General features: G+C 42.1%; 2 protein-coding genes across 2 annotated transcripts; both read right to left on the minus strand.

The window, feature by feature from the left end:
- Positions 1-969: 969 nt before the first annotated feature.
- Positions 970-15229, minus strand: LOC149070094 (ipis-1-like). Its single transcript, XM_089249888.1, has 3 exons — positions 15116-15229; positions 2864-3251; positions 970-2134 (listed from the first exon to the last, which is right to left on the minus strand). Exons 2-3 carry the CDS (start codon positions 3230-3232, stop codon positions 1196-1198), a joined length of 1308 nt encoding a protein of 435 aa, XP_089106014.1. The 5' UTR covers positions 3233-3251; positions 15116-15229; the 3' UTR covers positions 970-1195.
- On the minus strand, positions 8766-10802 carry LOC149070095 (uncharacterized). The gene has a single exon (XM_089249271.1). The coding sequence runs from the start codon at positions 10800-10802 to the stop codon at positions 8766-8768; it is 2037 nt and encodes a 678-aa protein (XP_089105397.1).
- Positions 15230-21245: the final 6016 nt, after the last annotated feature.

The raw sequence follows: 21245 nt of genomic DNA on the forward strand, positions 1-21245 counted from the left end.
ACTGCGGTTTGATGGGTTGCCATAACTAACGTGGAGATAATTATCACGGAAAAACACGCCAGCATGACGATGATCCGGAAACATTTCTTTTGGACAGGGACTTTGAACAGGGATCACCGGCCACTTCGTGAACTGACCGGTCCCGTCGTGAATTGGCCAATTTCGGGCTTTATAGTAACATATACACGTTAATTTGAATCTCGTATTTAATGTATATTGCCAATTTTAATGCACATACATGATTAGGGGCCACTTAGATCCCATGATAGGAACCTCTATGTATCATTGTTTACCCTCCTTGAGTTTCAGAATTTTCTCTGGGACGACTATGCCTTGCAGGGCAATAAACTAAAATTGCGTAAGCTACAGAGCCTGAGTTGTGCTCGGTCTTCGAGGCGGAATGCGAGCGGGTCTCCCGGTTAGAAAGTTTTGCCACAGAGGGAAACAGACCAACAGCGGTACACGTATTCAATCTTTGACCACTTGACTCAAAGTCTGAAAAATAGATGGCAGCACTAAAACATTCATGCACAACACTAGATACGCACTTAGACTCTTAGGTACATGTACACCACGGCTATTTCATTTTCAATAAGGACTGTTTCATTTTTTAGAATTTGTCTTGTCGCCTTAGCTCAGTGGGCGTGGTCTCGGACCAGGTGTGGGACGCCACTGTTCTAATACTTTTTAACTAAAGTGCGACCTTGAAATATCAGGGTAGTCAATGGCAATTAACCGGTTATGTGAGGGCGATGAAGTCAGCTGTTATTAACTCCAGCGCTTTATGAGACAACCCCTATTATATGGCCCTGCGTATGCAAACTTTCGGCACAACTCATTCTGTAGTATATTGCCCCATGGCGATAGACCGGAGTTGTGCTCGGTTTGAAGGGGGGAAAAAAAAGCGACCCATTTGAACGATTCCAGGAGCCATGTTCATGTCCAGATTCATTGACACGTAAAATTAAATTTAAAAAAAAATGTTATTTATTGATTCCGGCAAACAAGTTGGAAAAAACATTACAAACATGATCGATTTCTCCCTTTAAACATGGAATTTTCTTCCACAGAATTATTTCTGAATTCTGGTTAATGTGAGAATGTTGGTGGAATGGCGATTGTCCAACTTCGACATGAGCATGATTTTACGATGACTATGATCGGTGGGAATGGAGGATTAATTAATTACCCGTCATCAGGTTCGTTGGAAAAAATTCGATATCCGGCCCATGAACAGGACCATACCCGACTGCTTGTCCATTATGAAGAACATGAAAGGGTGGTTGGCCTCGAAGTACGTCCCGTCCGAATCACCGATCCTCTCGACAAGGGTCGCGGTCGCCGCGCTGGCGACGGCCCCTTCCTCGTCGACTTGGACAGTCGCTCTATGGATGAGGTTGGAGACGTGAAGGGAAGTCACGTCCGAGATCCCGCTCAGGTCAGCGTCTGGAGAGAAAAGGTCCCTGATGCCCAGCGTCCACAGGATGGTCGGGAACGCGGGCGTCTGGTCGACGGTGAACCTCGGAAGCCTGACGCTGACGTTACGCTTCCTCATCGTGGATATGAGGCGCTTGATGCTGGTCGAGTTGAGGCTAATCTGCAACCTGTTCAAACCGTCTATCTGATCCGGTAATATGAGAAACATGCTTATGCGGTTGTCCGAGAACGGCAGCTCCAGGATGCTGGCGGCCAGCTGCGGGCTGTGGCCCATGGCCAGGGAGAGCTTCGCGTGCATTATCGGGACCTGGACCTTCAAGTGCGGCATCACGAAGAAGTTGCCGTGCGGTTCCGTCGCCTCAGGGTCGAACTGGTACTTCCATTCGCTCTTGAAATGCACCGCGTTGACCATCATCAGTCGCGTCATGTCGTTGGGTATCTTGTTCAGGAGCGCGGGGATCTTACCGCGGGTCTCTCGCCTGACCCAGGCGTTTATGTCGTTGACGGCGTTCGAGCCGTTGTTCCGGAAGTCGACTTCCCGCAGGTTCGAGTTGTAGATGTAGCGCAGGGAGTAGCTGTAGAACCTGGATATGTTCATGCCGCGTTGAGCGAACAGCACGTTGGCGATCGCCAGGCTCTCCTGCAACAGGTTGTCGCCGAGGAGGTCGCGGACGATTCTGCCATACGCCTCGTGGACCTGCATTCCAAAAAAGAACAAGAAAAAAGTATTGAAACTGCACAGATTTTCAATAAAATGAATATAATAGTCGGATATAATTTTAGATCTTTTACAATATAATGTGGTTCTCAGTGTATGTCGTGGCTCCTAGTGGCGTCGCCAACCTTAGCCAGTTGCGATGAGCTGGCGATAATATTGAGTGCCTTTTCGATGATTTAGAGATTTTTGTGTTAGGCTATCGTAAGGAGGGCTAAGATTCGTAATCGAGGTTGAATTCGCGAAATTTGGCGATTTCCACTAGAATTTTTTTGCTCGCCAAAAATCTTCAACATCGTGAAAATCAAGATGGCTAACAAAAAAGAAATTCGCCGATTCTTTTTTTGGCGAGCTAGAACATGTCGAGGAGAAATTCTGCAACCAACGAAGAAAGTATTGGTCACGGGATTCAACGACCCATTATCCCCCCCCCCCACACTGTAAATATGCTTCCCTGTCTAAGTCACTCTTCTCGCCACTCTTCGGCACATTTACAGATCACTTGAGTGACCTGCACCACTGTTCCCATATCCCTTAAGTGGCCCTTTCTTTTTTTCTTTGCGGCACATTTACAGATCACTCAAGCGGCCAGCGGTACATTTACAGGTAATTACGCGGTAATTATTTAATTAAGTGGCTCGCGACAAGTTTTTAAATCGATGAACCGTGGCCCGCACCGTCTTAAAGGTTGGTTAACGTTTGCATACGTACCTGGAACATCTGATAGTGGCAAATCCTGAGAGCGTGGCAGATTTCGTTCGCAGTGGGCCCCTTGGCTCCCAGGTGAGTCATCAGCAGCAGGGTGTAGATGCTGAACGGTGAGAACACGATGTTCTCCTGGTAGTTGCGGCCCTTGGCCAGTTCAGAATAGCTCGTCACGGAGAAGTCCAGCATCGAATCGACCAGCCTCTCGTATATCGTCGGCGGCGGCGGCGGGGGTGTCCTCTGTGGCGGCGAGGGCGTCGTCGACCGGACGGCGTCCGAGTGCAGGCGGGTGTATCGACGGTACGCGAACGTCACGGCCATAGTCTGACTGGCCACCACCAACCAGCACGTCGCGATCCACAGTAGCTGCCGCATGGCTTTGTGAATCCGTTATCTTGAATTTCAACAGAAACAAAAACTAAATGTTACATATCGAATGAAAGAGAAAAAAAAAACTCTTTTCATACGCGGCAAGAAGCTTTGATGCCATTTTTGACCGCCGTTGCATTTGCGCAACGCTTTTGTTTAACAAAAAAAAAATTTCAATTAATTTTTATACAAATTTTTGTATGAAAAATTAACATTGTTGGAAATTAAAAAGGTTTAATGAAAGAGAATTTTTTAAATTTATTTTTCGTGACTTTTTCCAAAAATGAAATTTTTTGGAAATTTTATCCCGATTTTCAATCTGGAAAATTTTTTCCCCCCCGTGATTATGTGCAGAAATAAATTTTCTAAGAGGAGACGTTCAAGTATTACGTCATCATCGATGGGGGGGGGTGGTTTCCGATTTGCTGACTTTTATTGACAGGGGGGGGGGAGAAGGGTTTGGATAATGCTTACGTCATCAACCACCCTTTATGAAAATATGCGTTAGGATTCAGAGGGGCAGAGCTGATGACGAAATTTTGCTGACAAGGGTGGGGGGGGGGGGGGGTCAGAAATGGCTAAAAATTTGGTAACGTAATACTTGAACGGCCCCAGAATAGGAAAAAAATGTTTTTTCCTTAAATTTTTTTTTTCATATTGACATGTTTTCATAATTATCAAAAAAATAATTAATTAAGAAGTTAATTAACTGGAAATTTCCAATTACAAAGGAAAAACCTGTTAAATTAATATCCAATTTTTTGAAAGCTCTTAAATATGCTATTTAAGAAACAAGTTATCATATATAAAAAAAAATGTGTAATTTGGTCATGAATTGGAGGAGCGGTGAAAAAAATGAGTTAAGAGATTTGTAGGACATGTTTAATGAAACAGTTAATGATAACAAACACGCAGTATGTGTCTTTTTAGACCTAAGAAAAGCATTTGATACTACTACCTAACCGTACATGCACCTCGTACACATTCCTCTACGGAATTTCTAACGAATCGGTACACGTCGGAATGCGAGTTCTGAGTGTATGTGTGACCCTCACGTGTTGTCGAGTTGCGCTTGTTTCGTGTTCATGCTGCCAGCAGCAGTATTTGATACTGTTAATTAAAATTCGCCTTAAAAATTGTTCTGCGCAGGAATTAGATGTTTCTTCGGCAGATACGGAAAACTGGCTGAGTGAGGAGATATCGATGTTTTTCAGGAAAGGAAAACTCATCTCTGCCCTTACAGGGGACACGAACCCCAGTCTCTCGTTCTACCATCTAAGCTATGAAGACAGAATTTCCTCTCCTTGGAGCGTATGAATATGCTGAATGGCTCCGTGCAATGGACGGTGGTAACATTCTTCTAATAGCTCGCAGATGACATCAGGACCACCAGATGGCGGTATGTGACGAAAGACGTCACTCTCCTTTGTTTATACGCCAGATACGGAAAACTGGCTGAGTGAGGAGATATCGATGTTTCAGGAAAAAAAAGGAAAATTCAAGTCCCCGTGAGGGCAGAGATGAATTTTAATTTTTCCTGAAACATCGATATCTCCTCACTCAGCCAGTTTTCCGTATCTGTCGTATTATCAAAAGAGAGTGACGTCTTTCGTCACAGAGGCTTCTTCTACAATTGGATTGAAAGTTATCTGTCAAATCGAATGAAGGCAGTGAAAGGTGATTCCTAGGTAAGCAATTTTCTATTTATAAGAAATGGTGTCCCGCAAGGATCTGTGTTCGGTTCAATTTCACTTTTAATCTATGTTAATATTACAATATATCTCGACTTGCATGGTAATGTCGTACGCTATGCTGATGCCACAGCCCTTGTGGTAACTGAAAATTCTCTTTTGGCATTGAAACATCACACTGAACGTGATCTAGTCATGTTAAACAGTTGGGTAATAAATAATCGTTAAACTTTATTAAAACTATTTGTTTAAAATTTCCAACTTTATACCACTGAAAACAATACCGAAAAATCTCATATTTTATTGTCATAATGAAAAATGTCTAAGAGTTCATGTAACAAAATCAATGAAACAGAAGAAATAAAATAATCTTGTTGTAAATTTGCACATCTGGATCATCCCGTATTTTACTAGACAGACAAATTATCCCATATCGTTCGGCTCTCGGGAGGGGCAATCCCTCCCGATCCGTACCTGCCGCGACTTCAATTTAATGAAAATGAACTAAGTGGTACATTTACAGATGATTCAAGGGACCTGCGACACTGTTCCAAATCATTTAAGTTGCCCGCGACAAGTTTTCACAAACCAATGAAGTGACTCACACTCCTCCAAGGTTAAGCACCCTTGATCAACGATTCACCAAAAGCACTAAATATTTGGGTTTGTAAGTGAAAAAGTCTGCAAGTCTATCGTTCGTAAGTCGAGGAAGGACTACATATACCTATTTGCTACAAAAAAAAGAAAAAAAGGGCAAAATGATCGACAAGTATAAATAGTATTATACACGCATGCTACACTCTTCTACGTTTTTCTATTTGCAAACACAGCACTGATTATTTATTTATTTATGGTAATGATGCGAACCTGTAATTGCCCCGCTGGTAGCACAACAGCGTTGGGGGTCTTCCGTAGTGTCCGCAGGGGGGGTCAATAAGCTTTTTTTTTTAATTGTAACAGGTTGCTGCTGGCTGTCTTATTTATAATATAATACTGTATGTGTACGCTGTTGCGCAAATAAATGCTCCGTTAATGGCTTCCTACCTCGAGTTATAGTTGTTTTGGTTTAGTTTTTTTTTTTTTAATTTCCGCCCCATACCATTCAGGATATATTTACATCGTCATGAACTTACGGGGCTCTGGGAAAGACATGTGACGTACGTCATAATGATCGGAAAGGCATCGGTGGGTCATACCGTTACTGATGGTTCGGACTTCGTTCCTGTAAGGCACATACAGTTGACAGAGCTTCATAGTTTTATCAATTAACTAGTGCGTTAGAACGACGGATGCGGTCATTTTGATCGCGAAGCTGCTTTGACGCGCGATTTCATCCGAACGGTTTATCTCGGGTCGTTGAAATTTCATGACTTTTCTCATCTTGCTGAAGCTCTAATACTCCTAGAATTTGAAATCTAGAACATTTACAGGCTAGTGGTAAAATGAAGTTATACCTAGAACGACGGTAGCGATCAAAAGGACCGTTATAGAGATATTTGATTATTATGATTGCAAAACATGATGAAATGGGCAATCTTCTTATGCGAACATTACTATTGAGGGAAGAGAACAGATCAGACAGTCCATGTATGGTCCGTGTGTTCATTGCACACGAACTCCAAAGAAAGATTGAGGGAAAAATTGAGTATTCGTTACCTTTGTAGTCTAGTCCGTTCACCAGGAAAGTGAAAGGACGTGGGTTCGATTCCCCGCAAGGGCAGTTAATTTTCTCTCTTTCCTAAATATATCTTCGCATCAGCCAGCTGTTAATAACCTTCGTAAGAGAACAGATGTCTACTTTGCTTTTCTCCAGTAACCATTTTGTACCATTCATAGGAAAATTGAAATCATTTCAAAAAGCTCAGCACGGGATTAGTCGTCGTAGTCGTACGTTATTCAATTCATTTAGCGTTTCAATATATCTTTGCATTTTTACTGCATTGAATTCACTGGTGAATTCACGATGAAAGGAATCTCAAGATTATAACCATGGACAGGGCGCCGAAACAATTCTTGTCATTTTTTTTTGTTCCCCTCACACTATAAACTAACTGTAGAGGAGGCGCAGGGGGCTCACATCAGTCTAGGGACCCTGCTGAATGATGTGGGTAGCCATTATTCGACCACATATCATGCTTTCGACTGGGGAAAAAAAATCTATAGTTGGTAGGAAGTTTAAAATCTAGGTCTTGAGTACATGAACAAGCAAAACTGAAATCGCGGAGAAAAGAAATTTCTGCCGGAGATTATGAAATTTATTTTTTGCCCTACTAATGAATGTCGTTTTCGACAAAATTAATTCATTCAGTACACAATGTGATCGACATCGAATAGATGTCTTACGTATGTATTTTACATTTCTCAGGATTTCGTAGCTATTCACGGTTTTTCATTCTCAAATTTCTCAAGCGTTTTGTACACTTCAAACCTTGTCAATGGATTGCCAAGTAAAAACGAAACCACGAATTACAAGAGTTCAAAAAAAATCATAGTCAAACCTTCTTTTATTGTAACAAAACACGGGATTAGTCTTCATCACAGCAAGCCCTTTCATACAAAATTCCAAAACAATTGGCAAATGAACAAGGGTTTATTGCAAAAATAAGTCAAATAGCAGTCAAAATGACCGCTACCCTCGTTCTAGTGTTGTAACGATCTTCAATCACACTTCACTCATAGTTCGAAAAACAGATGGTAGCGCCACAATTAGGCGCTAAAAATTCACATACAACACTAGATACGCATTCAAACTGTTAGATACCCACACTCACGCTCCTGGCACTATTCGTTCGGTAGACCGGAGTTGTGCTCGGTTAGAAAGAAAGTGACGTTGCAACGGCTGGGGTCAACAAAGCCTTCCTAAATTACTGAAGACTTTGATTCATTATATGTGAATTTTCATTTTCTCTTTAAGCGGGTTTTAAAATTTCTCTGATCCGCAATAAAATTGATACAGAGGGAAGGAAGGAAGATCACTAAACTCTTTTAAATACCACCTTTTCTGAAGAATATTTTTTCAGGTTTTATACAGCTGATAATTGCTCCCCCCAATACCAGAATAACAACTGAAAAAAACACACAAAATCTTTATCTAAATTATTTTACACTGTATACATATTCCTGTAAGTAACGATCCTCCCTCTTCGTGGTCGAGTAACTGAACACGTACTCATTGATGAGTCGTCTTTCAAAACAATAATCATATTTATTTTGATTAAGGAGGATAGAGAAAAGTGCTACACAACGAGCACATCACACCTTACAACACCACACCAATCATAATAATAATCAGGAAAAAAGACCCCAGGGGGAGCGTTTCTCTTTTCTTCTCTCTGTGGCTCCCGCGCTATATTTTTCAGGGTAGTTTTTCCCTCTTTTGCTTCTTCGTTTAGCAGCTTCCCTGACGATTCGTCCCGGAACCTTACTCGTCCCCCCTTGGGAGCTCATTGTCTATCTTTTTTTTTCAAGACAACTGAGCTTACTACATTTAGGAAAAGAAATGAACAAAGAAAAACATGTTCAAGCACACATACAAAAAAAAAATCACAAAATCAACAATTACCATCGTGGGATCAATGAAAATACCATACTGAATACACATTAGTAATACATATGCACTGAAATGCATTCACATTTACAAACATTTTCCGTGTATTTTCCTAATATATACATTCCCCGACTGCTGAACACGTCTAAAAATTCTTTCGGTTTCGAATAATTGCCGTTGCTGTGAACTTCCAGCTTATTAGATAACCCCATTACGTGGTTCTGAATGTCCTGGACTGATTTCATTTTTATGTGAACAGGAGCGTAGTCCACATCTCCAAATTCTACGTCCTGATCAAATATCAGTCCCACGTGTTGTACTCTGGCAATGTATGGCCTCTGCTTGACTTGGGTTCTAAGGGTCCAATGTAGTCAACGCAGCAGACCTCGAATGGGTTTTCGGGTCTCACGATTGGTTGGATGGGTAGGCGATCTCTATACGTGACGGTGCGTCTGACTTGGCATTCTCGACGACTCCTACGAAACTTCTGAACATCCTTTTTGATGGTAGGCCAGTACGACGAATACTTCATGCGTTGTTTCGTTTTGCGCTCCCCTAGATGTGCTGCCAAAGGTATTTCATGGGCCATCCGAAGCGTTTCCATTCGTTTGCAGGTGGGAACGACAACCTGTACGATATTTTCGCCGTTTACGTTCTCGGAGTGAGTGAGAACACCATTCCTTACGCCATAAGGTCTTTGGCCCAGACGTACGAAGTCCCAGCCCTTCTCGAGATCGCCATCTCCAATTAGCAAACCGATAAAGTCCTTGTCTCCTTTATCGGGGACTTGTGATGCATCAGGGATGCAGTTCCCTCCTTCCACGTTCGAATCCAGGAGTTGTACGACCGACATCGTTGAGTCTCCGGTATGCCGAATGGACCCAGTGAGCTGCACACTTTCCGACAGCGCCTCGTACGCAGTTGAGCATATTAACATGTCGTTAACAAGTTTCTTCGACACGGCACAAGTTACAGGAATGTCGCTGTGCATACCATCATCGATTCTCATCGGGATAACTTTCAGTGCCGCTACCTCAGTTTCCCCGAACGCAGATATTATTCGTATAGTGCCTTCTCCGTCGCAGTTCGAAGGCACCAAATCCTCTCTCAGAACTGATATCTGAGCTCCATTATCAATAATCGCTTTAAATTTTTTCGTTCCGCATTTGGTGGGTGCAATTTTAAGTTCATCGATTTTCCCCGTGACCTTCGCAGAAGACACAGGAACCGAAACCTTCACCGTCAAAATATTCGAGGCTTCACTTGGTTCCACCGTCATTAATTGACTCTGTGCATTCACAATGGCATGCCCTTTCGCATTATTGTTGCAAACCCTCGATATGTGCCCAACCGAGCCACAAGAATAGCAAGTTGGCTTCACAAAGGTTTTACGCGTTTCGGTTTTGAGTCCTGGCCTGGAATTCGGTGCTTTAGGAGGAAAACTTCTACTGTTACCATATTTGCCAGCTTCATCTTTCACGTTATCATTGCCCGAGCCCACCTTCCTGAAGTTTGACCGCACACTTTCGTATTCATCTAGCTTGTCAGCTAGGATAGACGGAGATATGAAAGAGGCCCATTCGTCCACGAAATGGCCACGTATATCGCCGGGAACGCGTCGTTTTAGTTGGTCAGTAATGACAAGGCTCTTCAGTGTCTCGAAGTCACCAACGTCCAGACCCCGGATCCACTCTTCGAAGAAATTCGATATTTCGAAGACAAATTCTCGCCATGATTTCGCCGGGTTGCGTTGATGTTTGGTGAATTTTTGCCGGAAATGTTCCGCACTTAATTTGAATTTCCTAAGGAGGATCTCCTTAATGTACTCATAATCATCAAACTTCTCTTCCGATTCTCGGGCGATTAATTGGGTTATATCTGACGGCAATAAGGTCAGCAAAGCTGACACCCAGTTTCTTTTGTCCACCCCGATTCTATTCGCCTGGCGTTCAAATATTATGAGAAATAAGGCGATGTCATCCTCCTTGGCGTCAAATTTTGGAACAAGCCTCGTCAGTTCCGTACTGAATGAGGTTAAATTCTGTCGTCCATTTGTGGACGCGTTCGTCCTTTCCATCTCCAAGCGGAGTTTTTCCATTCGAAAGAGGTGTTCTCGTTCTTCACGCATCCTCCCTTCAGCTAGGTCACGCTCTTCTCGTGCTTCCCTGTCTCCCTTGATGACAGCTAACTGCTCTCGGATGAACTCCTCGTCATAGCCGTCACATTTGAGGATGCTATTCCTCAAGTCCAATATGTTCGACCCGTCCTTGACCACCAGACCCAACTCCTCTGCCAAAACCACCAAATCACCCCTCCTTGCACGCCCGAGATATGCCATGTTGCTTGGTATATCGTTTTTTTTTCGCTTATAAATGTTCACACTTAATCTACGTGTATACGTCCACCGTCATATGTTAATGACTAATCATTCGTAAAAAAAAATATATACATATATAGATAGATATATGCTCAATAATACTGACGTATTTCAAACAAACCCAAAAAAAAAAAATAAATAAAATCGTACATTCAAAGATAATTGAAAAAAAAAATTAGTATGTGCGATAATACTGCTGTTCAAAAAAAAAAAAAATCACATTCTCAATAATAAACTGACGTTTCAAAAAAAAATATAATTTTCTGAGCGAATAATACTGACGTATCTTTTCAAAAAAAAAAAAAAAAAAATCAGTACTCGCATAATTACCGCCGTTTCAACACACAACAGAGCAATGATGCTCTCACTTGATAAACAACAGAGCAATGATGCTCTCACTTGATAAACAAAAGGGCAATGATGCTCTCACTTGATAAACAAAAGGGCAATGATGCTATCACACTTGATAAACAACAGAGCAATGATGCCCTCACTTGATAAACAACAGAGCAATGATGCTCTCACTTGATAAACAAAAGGGCAATGATGCTATCACACTTGATAAACAACAGAGCAATGATGCTCTCACTTGATAAACAACAGAGCAATGATGCTCTCACTTGATAAACAAAAGGGCAATGATGCTATCACACTTGATAAACAACAGAGCAATGATGCTCTCACTTGATAAACAACAGAGCAATGATGCTCTCACTTGATAAACAACAGAGCAATGATGCTCTCACTTGATAAACAACAGAGCAATGATGCTCTCACTTGACACACAACAGGGCAATAATGCTCTCACGTATATCACTAGAACTGATGCTCGCCACACGAACCGCCGGAGCAATGATGCTCGTCAACTATGCCGCTGGAGCTGATGCTCGCTGAATACGCCACTGGAGCTGATGCTCGCTGAATACGCCACTGGAGCTGATGCTCGTCAACTATGCCGCTGGAGCTGATGCTCGCTGAATACACCACTGGAGCTGATGCTCGCTCAATGCGCCACTGGAGCTGATGCTCGCTCAATACGCCACTGGAGCTGATGCTCGCCACCTACGCTGCTGGAGCTGATGATCGCCACCTACGTCTCTGGAACAATAATGCTCGTCAACTATGCCGCTGGAGCTTATGCTCACTGAATACGCCACTGGAGCTGATGCTCGCTGAATACGTCGCTGGAGCTGACGCTCGCCACCTACGCCTCTGGAGCAATGATGCTCGCTGAATACGCCACTGGAGCTGATGCTCGCTCAATACGCCACTGGAGCTGACGCTCGCCACCTACGCCTCTGGAGCAATGATGCTCGCTGAATACGCCACTGGAGCTGATGCTCGCCACCTACGCCTCTGGAGCAATGATGCTTGCCACCTACGCCTCTGGAGCAATGATGCTTGCCACCTACGCCTCTGGAGCAATGATGCTCGCTGAATACGCCACTGGAGCTGATGCTCGCCACCTACGCCTCTGGAGCAATGATGCTCGCTGAATACGCCACTGGAGCTGATGCTCGCCACCTACGCCTCTGGAGCTGCTGGTCGTTGAATACACCACTTGAACTGATGCTCGCTGAATATGCCATTGGAGCTGATGCTCGCTACATACGCCTCTGGAGCAAATGATGCTCTTCACCTTTCAACTGCAGAGCAATGGTGCCCTCAGGAACCACCCGTCATCAGCAGTCCATGCTTTCTCTTTCTCATAGCTTGACAATGGAGGAACGCTGTGGCCATTTTGCCCTTCTTCATAAGTGTTATTCTTCAAAATGTTCCCCCGATTTTTTTTTTCAGTTCTAAATCCTACCGACTGCGCCAGTAACGATCCTCCCTCTTCGTGGTCGAGTAACTGAACACGTACTCATTGATGAGTCGTCTTTCAAAACAATAATCATATTTATTTTGATTAAGGAGGATAGAGAAAAGTGCTACACAACGAGCACATCACACCTTACAACACCACACCAATCATAATAATAATCAGGAAAAAAGACCCCAGGGGGAGCGTTTCTCTTTTCTTCTCTCTGTGGCTCCCGCGCTATATTTTTCAGGGTAGTTTTTCCCTCTTTTGCTTCTTCGTTTAGCAGCTTCCCTGACGATTCGTCCCGGAACCTTACTCTGTACTATCCTGAAGAAAAGGAAAAAAGTCTCTTTCTTTCTATTACCAAACTTTGAACAAAGGCTGACTCCACCCACTTGCAGTTGATCTGACAGGGGGTGGGGACGAATGGAAAACCTGTTATGAGGAAAAGAAAACCTACAACGGTGTCTGGGACTCAGCATTGCCGAAATAAGAGAGTTTTAAGAATGCGAGATATCTCGGAATCTCCGGAATGAAAGACATCAAGTTACTCGAGATAACCCTCTCTCAGCGGCAATAGCGAGATAATAGCTTTTTGGTGAAATTTCAAGGAAACGCGAGTCCGTCACTATGACCAGTCGACCACCACAGCGGCAATATGCAAAGCCGTAAAGTCATTGAAAATTTGGAGTGGGGGGGGGGGGTCGGCGGCGGCTCAAATCCAATGTTTCTACAGGTGCCATCGAGATAGTGGCAAATATTGAGTGGGCTCGCCCTCATGGAACGGATACTTAAGTTTACGCCTACGATAATTTGGCTTTATATACAGTCGAACTCGATTAATTCGAAGTCCAAACTCACTGGAAAAAAAAGAAAGAAAGAAGTTCGAATATTATCCAGAATTCCAATTATTCAATTAATCTATCTTGAATCTGTAAAATGACTACAAGTTGTACCTCAATCATCAAAATTCGCGTATGATAATAAAATTTTGCCATGAGTTACGAAACTGTTTCCCGAATTTTAATAATTTATAACTGCAATATAATCGATCTTAGCTGCTACATTTATTCCACTGTTCTGGAATCTCAGCATCACTGTAGGATTTCTTGACCATGTCCAAAGCCTGATTTACGGAAACAGTTCATGATCTTCAGTTACGAAACTTTTTCCCCAAATTTTGCTTATCATCCTTATACTATCAAGGAACGTATTACAAAAAATCTCAACTTTCCGATACTTTTCGTACTCTTAATGACGAAAAAAAGATTCAGATTTTGAATGTTACATCTTGATTTTTAGGTTGAAGAAACATAATCGGTATTAAGTGGTATATGGTCCAGTGCCGTCTTAAGGCATGGGCCCACCCGGGCACGGCCCGGGGGCCTCACAAAAATGAAATCTGGTTGAAATTTTCAAGAATTTGCCTGGTAGGGCCTCAGAAAAATCACTTGGCCCGGGGGCCCATGATGCTCTTAAGACGGCCCTGATATGGTCTCGCGATGTGTGCACTCCAGCTGAATAATGGTAAAATGGATATTGTTTTTCTCTACTTTTTTTTTTTAATTTAGAGGTTTCAAACTTTATTTATTTTTTATTAGTCTTTAAAAGTTTGTTGTTTAATAACTTGATCGCCAAAAGCAAAGTCCGCCTTCTAGAATTTTTCCAAACTAAATGTTTTCCCTCTAACTTCCAATTATCCGAAAAATTCGGGGGAGGGGGGGGGGGAATCGAATTAAACAAAAAATTTTAACATTAAATTAGATAGAAAATAGACCTCGATTTATGCAAAATTCTAATTAATCAAGTTCTACCGCAGTTCGCTAGCAATTTATCTGGTATCACAGTATACAGCAGACACTCGATAACCCGACCATGTGCTAATTCGGAGTTTTTTTGGCGGGTTTTCTTCGAGCATTTGGGGAGAAAAACCATGTTATTGAGCAGACGTCTATGTTATTTAAATGGGCTTTTTGTCCAACTGACTTTCAGTAATTCGGCAATCTCGGTAATCCGCCCACCCTGGTCTGATATGTGCCGGATTAGCGAGAGTTCATTGTACAGTCATATATCCATTATATAAACGTTATAGTTCTTTTCGGCAATATACATATTCCTCGGCCTAAAATCGCTACCCACTCCAATGATGAATATTTACTCATAAACGCGTCCTCCAATTTCCATATACCGACCACATCGTCTATTGTTATTGAATCGCACAAGTAATCCTGTACTAAAAGCATATAAATAATAATAATATAACTAGAATATATATATAATCTCTTTTTTGCCCTGTTTTTCAAAAATACTGTTTCCACTTTTGGTGAATTTCTGCGAATCCTGAAGCTTCCCTTGAGCCCAATTTAGTGCACACATGTGGATTTTAAAACATAAATAATAATTTGGGAGCCCCGTTACGATGTTCGACAAAGGTATAAATACATGTCATATAAGAAGAGATAATACTCACCGTGAATTTCGGTAATGAAGGACTACACGGAATCCCAAGTGTGTGCGTGAATGGTAGGTACCAGTGCTGGTCGTCTCCGAACCGTTTGGCGAGGACCAGAGCGCAAAACTAGACAGTTTGTTTGGATGTTTGCCTCGCAATCTCAACTCCATTTCCCATTTTCCCACGGATATCGGTCCTAGTCATAAATAAGAGATGACCCCTCCTCGTAGCTCTGGGGCAAGACGAGCCGACACACCATCTCTCGCTTAATTGGTCGGTGCCCTAATGTAGATTCAGCCAGCTGATTGGTCTCCACCTCTATCTACTCCGACCCTTGACCTCTTCACTGTCTCGGTTCGGGTCATACCTCACGGGCACATTCATGTATGCTCAGGTGTCAGCACTCCCATCGTTTTTTTTGCCCTGTTATCATATAGACCTACTAAGAGGGTTGATGATGAGAAGTCTCTAGTGGATCCCACCCAGACGGCATCCAATTGCGGGATCGTTCAAAAAAAACTTCATCGAAGATGTAAAACGGGTGTCACGGGCAGCCTTTGATTGGCTGATTGCGTTGGATTCAGACACACCTACACGATAAATAAAATATTCATGAAAAAATATATGGAGTAAACGTCCCGTCGCGGGGTTATTGGGTCCGTCCGTCTGGATCCGATGAACTCTGCGTACGCGTGTGCTCGTAATATATTTCGTTTTTCTTTCGCGATTACGTGCTCTCCATCGATAATTTTAACGTTATTGGTTAAACTGTAAAGTTTTTTTTTTTTTTTTCATTCATTTCTTTTCCTAATACAGTCCACGCCGCTAAATGTTATTTCATTTAGCGGCGTGTGAATGTTTCTGATAATAACGAATGATGTTAACTATATCTGTAAAAGTCCCGTTTGCAAGTATGGTGCATGACCACAATGTTTGGTTGAACGGGACATTTGGTAAACGGATATTGTTAAAACGGGGGGGGGGGGGCAACAGTTTTTCTTTTCCATATAGTCAGGGCCGTCTTAAGAGTATCATGGGCTCCCGGGCCAAGTGATTTTTCGGAGGCCCTACCTGGTAAATCCTAGAAAATTTCAACCGGATCTTATTTTTGTGAGGCCCCTCCTCTCTCGTGCCCGGATGGGCCCATGCGTTAAGACGGCACTGCACATAGTCTATTTCAAACTATCGAATCGTTTTCCATTTTTTTTTTAAATTCTATTCTAAAAAACGAGACTCATTTTTCTTTTGAGCTAAAATTCCGCATTTTCGGTATTTAGCCATTGTGAGGCGTTAGAACGGAACTGTCTAATGTAAATCCCGAATTACGATATTTTTTTTACAATGTGCCAACTGTCCGTTTCAGAGATCCATTGAAAAAGCTCCTCCACACGTATGTGGATAACAGGGATCTGATTACATAGTTCAGATATATCGTGATATCTAGACTGATTACATTAATTACGGAAGTTCTTGTCAAGGGGGGAAGAGAACGCCTTCCATTCCAATAACGATAAATTTACAAAATAACTTTTTCATTGTACCTTAGCTTAAGAATGCGCAAAAAATATTTTTGATGGGGAAAAAATAAGATAACATTATCCGAAGTCCCGTTAACAAAAAAGAAAGAATTTTATCAGTTTCGATACTTTTTACGCAAATTGAATTTTTTTAAAGTAAATCCACGGAGATAATATTTTTCGGGCATTTAAAATATTGATTCGGGCATCCATTACTTCAGATTTTTATGGAGATATTTTGTCAGAGCCCCGCAGTACACTACCATGCATGTTTTCTAGCCACCGTAGACATCAGACCACTCCGCTCAGTTGTCTTTACCCGCATTCAAAATTTGACTTCCCCCTCTCGTATGAGAGTCGGATGTTCTACCAAAAGATAACCGGAACCAATAAAATATAAAGGGTGTTTAAAAATTCGTGCACATCATAGTTTACTAATGTTTTTCAAATGTATTTCAACTACCTTAACAGATTATAATAGATTAAACCTATGAATTATTACATTATGAACATTACCTTTACTAAAACTTGGAAAAAAACCAAGAATTCATAATAAATGTTCAAAATGTTGGCCTTTTTCACAGACACATACGCACACTTTTTTGGTAATTTTTTCAATAATTAACAGTCTGTTGAAAGAGACTCTCGGTGTAAAATGTCGTAGTAGTCCAGTGTTTCTCAAAGTGTGCTCCGCGGCAGTCGCGGTAAGCTGGAAATATTGATTTGTGTGCCTATTTATGTTTTGAAGTGGTTGTTTTATAAATGAAAAAAAAAGAAGCTAAAGTATTCAGGGAGCCGCGGATGATCCGTAATTCGGGCAAGGGAGCCGCATGTGACAAAAGTTAGAGAACCACTGCCGTATTCGGTTGTCATTCATTTTCTTCAACGCTAGTGATTGCCATCATCAAGAGAGGGTCGGTATTAAGTTATCTTACTACTTCACCAAACACCAACTCTTGCCATATTGCTATATTGCAATTTACTGCCATGAGATGGGTTGGAAATGAAGGTGTTATCTATCGGTGGCAGCCACAAGTTCATTAGGGAAAATATTTTATAAAAACGTATTTCTCGCAGTCTGTAGGATAAGTTGTGTAACTCGATACTGAATTGGAATATTCGTTGCTTGCTCTGATTACATGTCCCCTTCATCATTCGCGCCATTGTCTTAAAACACATGTGTACACTATCTAACATTGGCAGTGATAGAAGAAGTATTACTTACTACAAGCATGGATCATCACAATCATTTCTCCAGTCAGTAAATGTGCATGTGATGTCATTGGAAATGTGTCTTGGTAAGACGCCAAGGTATTTCAAGAGGGTCTTGGGTGCCCGACGAATTAGGTCTGCAGACCTTTTTCTCACTTGATCACTGCAAGAACAAATCTCCACCATCCAAGTAAAAGGTGGCAGCCGCTGCACCGATACATGTTTCGATCCAGTTACTTCTAGAAAACGAAATTGAGGAACAAAACACTCTCGCCGTTGATTCGAGATTCGGCCACCCTTGGACAGCAAACATATTCAATTAGCCTACACACCATAACATTGCGTATTTCTTTTTAGCGTTGATTTCATTCATGGTCAGAACAAAGTAAAAAATAAAAAGACGGAAGGCCTTGAATCGTGATCAGAATAATCGTGTCCTTATATACTGTACGTAAAATCCTATTTTCTTTTTCTTCATACTATACTACAGATCAGAAATATTATGCGCATGATATTATATATTTTGTATTTTGGTTTATCTTGTGGGCAAAGTGCCAGACTCAGAAACATGAAGAGATCAATGAGTACGACAGATCAACTTCCCGAAAATGCAAAGAAAGTGGAAAAAAAAGTTCTCGGATGGTTCTCGCTGGGAAAGTAAGGGAAGATGCTTACTTGTTAGGTGTACGCAGAATTTTCTCGAGGGGGTGGGGGGGGGGGTTTACGTTCTTTCCAAAAATAACATTACAATCTTGGCTCGGGGGAGTTAGAACCCCCCCCCCCCTTCGCGTATGCCAATAGATGCTTACATATGATTTTGATCACATTTTTCCAAAGTACTCTCTAACAGGGGGTGCACAACTATTCCAGTCCACGGGCTAGAAGTGTGATTTGGATACCGCTCAAAAACGGTATGGGCCCAGAAACTGGTGTACCTATCGCTTTGGGTGCATTGATACCATTCTTCAGGAACACCTCTCGCAGGTCCGATGGGAACCGTTGGTGATCCGCATATGGTCAGCGGTTCGGTGGTTGTGCACCGCTACTTTATAGCAACTCTTTTCTATCATGTATTTTTCTTTTTTCCCGGGTGGAAATCGAATCAAATCGAAATTTCAACTCATTAATCAAAAAATTTTAGTTGATTAATTGAATTTTTAATCGGTTATTTCTGAATGTCAACTGGTAATGAAAGCAATATTAACGCAATACAGTAGAACCTCTCGATAACAGACACTCGTGGGACCAAAAATTTTGTCCGCTAACAGCAAATGTCCGTTAATAAAAAGTAAAATGCATCGTATTCTGTTGACGTGATTCAAAAGAAAACAGTGACGGGGTCGGCTAATGTGTCCGTTATGGGAAGTTCTACTACATTGTTAAATGATGTTATAGACATTTCTTCTATTTGGAAACAAGTGGTCACAAAAATGGAAAATAATGCAAGAAATGGGTAAAGGCATACAGATTCAAAAAAATTGAGGCTGCCCGCTGAAAGCAATCGAATATGCTCAATTATTTATTAAGTAATGGATATCATTTAATTGGATTTTGTCATTTTCTTTTTAGAAAGCTAGTTAATTTAGGTTAGTCACTGGTTTCAAAGCTACCGTAGTTTCAACTGTTATGCTGCTGCTTCCAGTTATGTTGCTGGAAACTGTAAGAAAGGGGGTTCTTAACCCCTATGGATCGCGACCCAAACTTGAGTCACAGGGGCTTTCGAGTTGGGTCGTACAAATCCACTTACGGTCTTGTTATAAATGCGCTTATTGCGTCACTAGTTTCACTAATTTCGAAAACAAACAGTCCCATGGGTCGCGAAGCTGATCTTGCGGTGCCGCTGTGGTGGTCGAGTGGTTATAGTGCCGGACTCGTGATGCGAGGATCCGGGTTCGAACCCCACAGTGGTGGTCGGCTGAAGTTGGTTTTCTGTGGTTCCCAACTTCAAGGCGCAAATGCGAGCCGATCTCCCCGTTAAAAAGACTCGCCACAGAGAGCAACAGTCCTACAACGGTAAATCATTCAACCATAACACTTCACTCATAGTTAGTAAAACTGGGGGCAGATGACAGCACTACACATAACAAGCATTACACAGAAACAAACTTTACGTCAGGTTGCACTACACGTACACGCACATTCCCGCATGTACCTATTCGTTGGGGGGTTCCGCGGGGGGGGGGGTGCATGTGTGGTGTAGCAGTAGTAGGTAGGGGCTCGGGGATCCATGATGTTCTTAAGTCAGCCACCTCGTTGGGCAATTTGCCTGTTGTGGCGTTGTATTTATTTGTATTTGATTTAGGGTCCACAGCTGGAAAAGGTTAAGAACCTCTGTTGTAACATGTTTCACTCTTAAATTTCTTAAGAAATGTGGAATTAATCCGGTAAGAGAATCACCAAATCCATTTTCTTTTGGAATTTTCCTTACCGAAACGGTTCCGTTCCCATAAGTCACCACAGTCCACCATCTTTTGCAAAGATCCTCGTCGTACTCGTATAACTCTAACCCGTCAGAGTGGATATTTTCACCTACTCTATTTGCGTATTCATTAATTCATCAGGACGACCTCACTCATTAGCTCTCTAATATATATGTACAAGTATATTATATCTCGATATCGAACGCGGAGGTCCACTCATCGGTGATTCATCACCCGTAATTACTAACTTGATAATTCCAGTTTGTCGTGTTGTCGTCTCTCTGTGCGTGATTCATGTTCTTTTATAAGACATCATAATAATCAAAGGGAGAAAGAAAGATTATAACTCGTACTGAACCTTAAGGGAAAAGAAAAACAAAAAATCCTCTGATTTCTATAAAGTCATTCTTCATAACCAACTTCCGCAAACCAGGTTTGCCAAAAGCTTTAAATTGGCTGGAGAATTAGATCGCCAAAACGCACCGTCACCATTCAGTAAGCTGCTCTGAAAAGACGTTATAAAAAAATTCCAAGATCTTAAATAGTTCAACGCCTGAACAATACTTTACCGATTATGCATCATATTTCTGTTCTATAACCTCATCCAGAGTCCTAGAGAAGAAGGATGGGCACAGGGATGAGACTTGAGTGCAGTCTCACCCAGGGCCTTCGTAAGAGCATCATGGGCCCCCGGGCCAAGTGATATTTCTGAGGCCCTACCAGACGAATTCTTGAAAATTTCAACCTAATCTCATTTTTGTGTGGCCCATGCCTTAAGACGGCGCTGGTCTCACCAAGCCCGATCCTAAGATTCGCAGACATCATTAATAGACATGACAATAGCAAGAAAAATGCATGACTTCGGTCCAGTGGGCTCGGCATGGCCCCCGCGTCCTGAAGCAGGGCCCCCCCCCCGACCAGATCTTTATGATGAATTTATAGCGTGAAAAAACAAAAAATGATTAAAATCACACCGGGCCCCAGGGCTGGAGCCTTGTC

The sequence above is a fragment of the Pholcus phalangioides genome, unplaced genomic scaffold, assembly GCF_987345545.1.
Source record: "Pholcus phalangioides strain wild (caught in Gottingen) unplaced genomic scaffold, Ppha-v1.0 ptg000022l_1, whole genome shotgun sequence".
In the NCBI taxonomy this organism is placed as follows: domain Eukaryota; kingdom Metazoa; phylum Arthropoda; class Arachnida; order Araneae; family Pholcidae; genus Pholcus; species Pholcus phalangioides.

What these genes read in the sequence shown, in the direction of transcription:
- LOC149070095 (XM_089249271.1), bottom strand. Translation starts at nt 10,802, where the DNA reads ATGGCATATCTCGGGCGTGCAAGGAGGGGTGATTTGGTGGTTTTGGCA.
- LOC149070094 (XM_089249888.1), bottom strand. Translation starts at nt 3,232, where the DNA reads ATGCGGCAGCTACTGTGGATCGCGACGTGCTGGTTGGTGGTGGCCAGT. An exon ending in GCCACTATCAGATGTTCCAG is followed by an intron (nt 2,135 to 2,863) that starts GTACGTATGCAA and finishes TTTGGAATGCAG; the next exon opens with GTCCACGAGGCGTATGGCAG.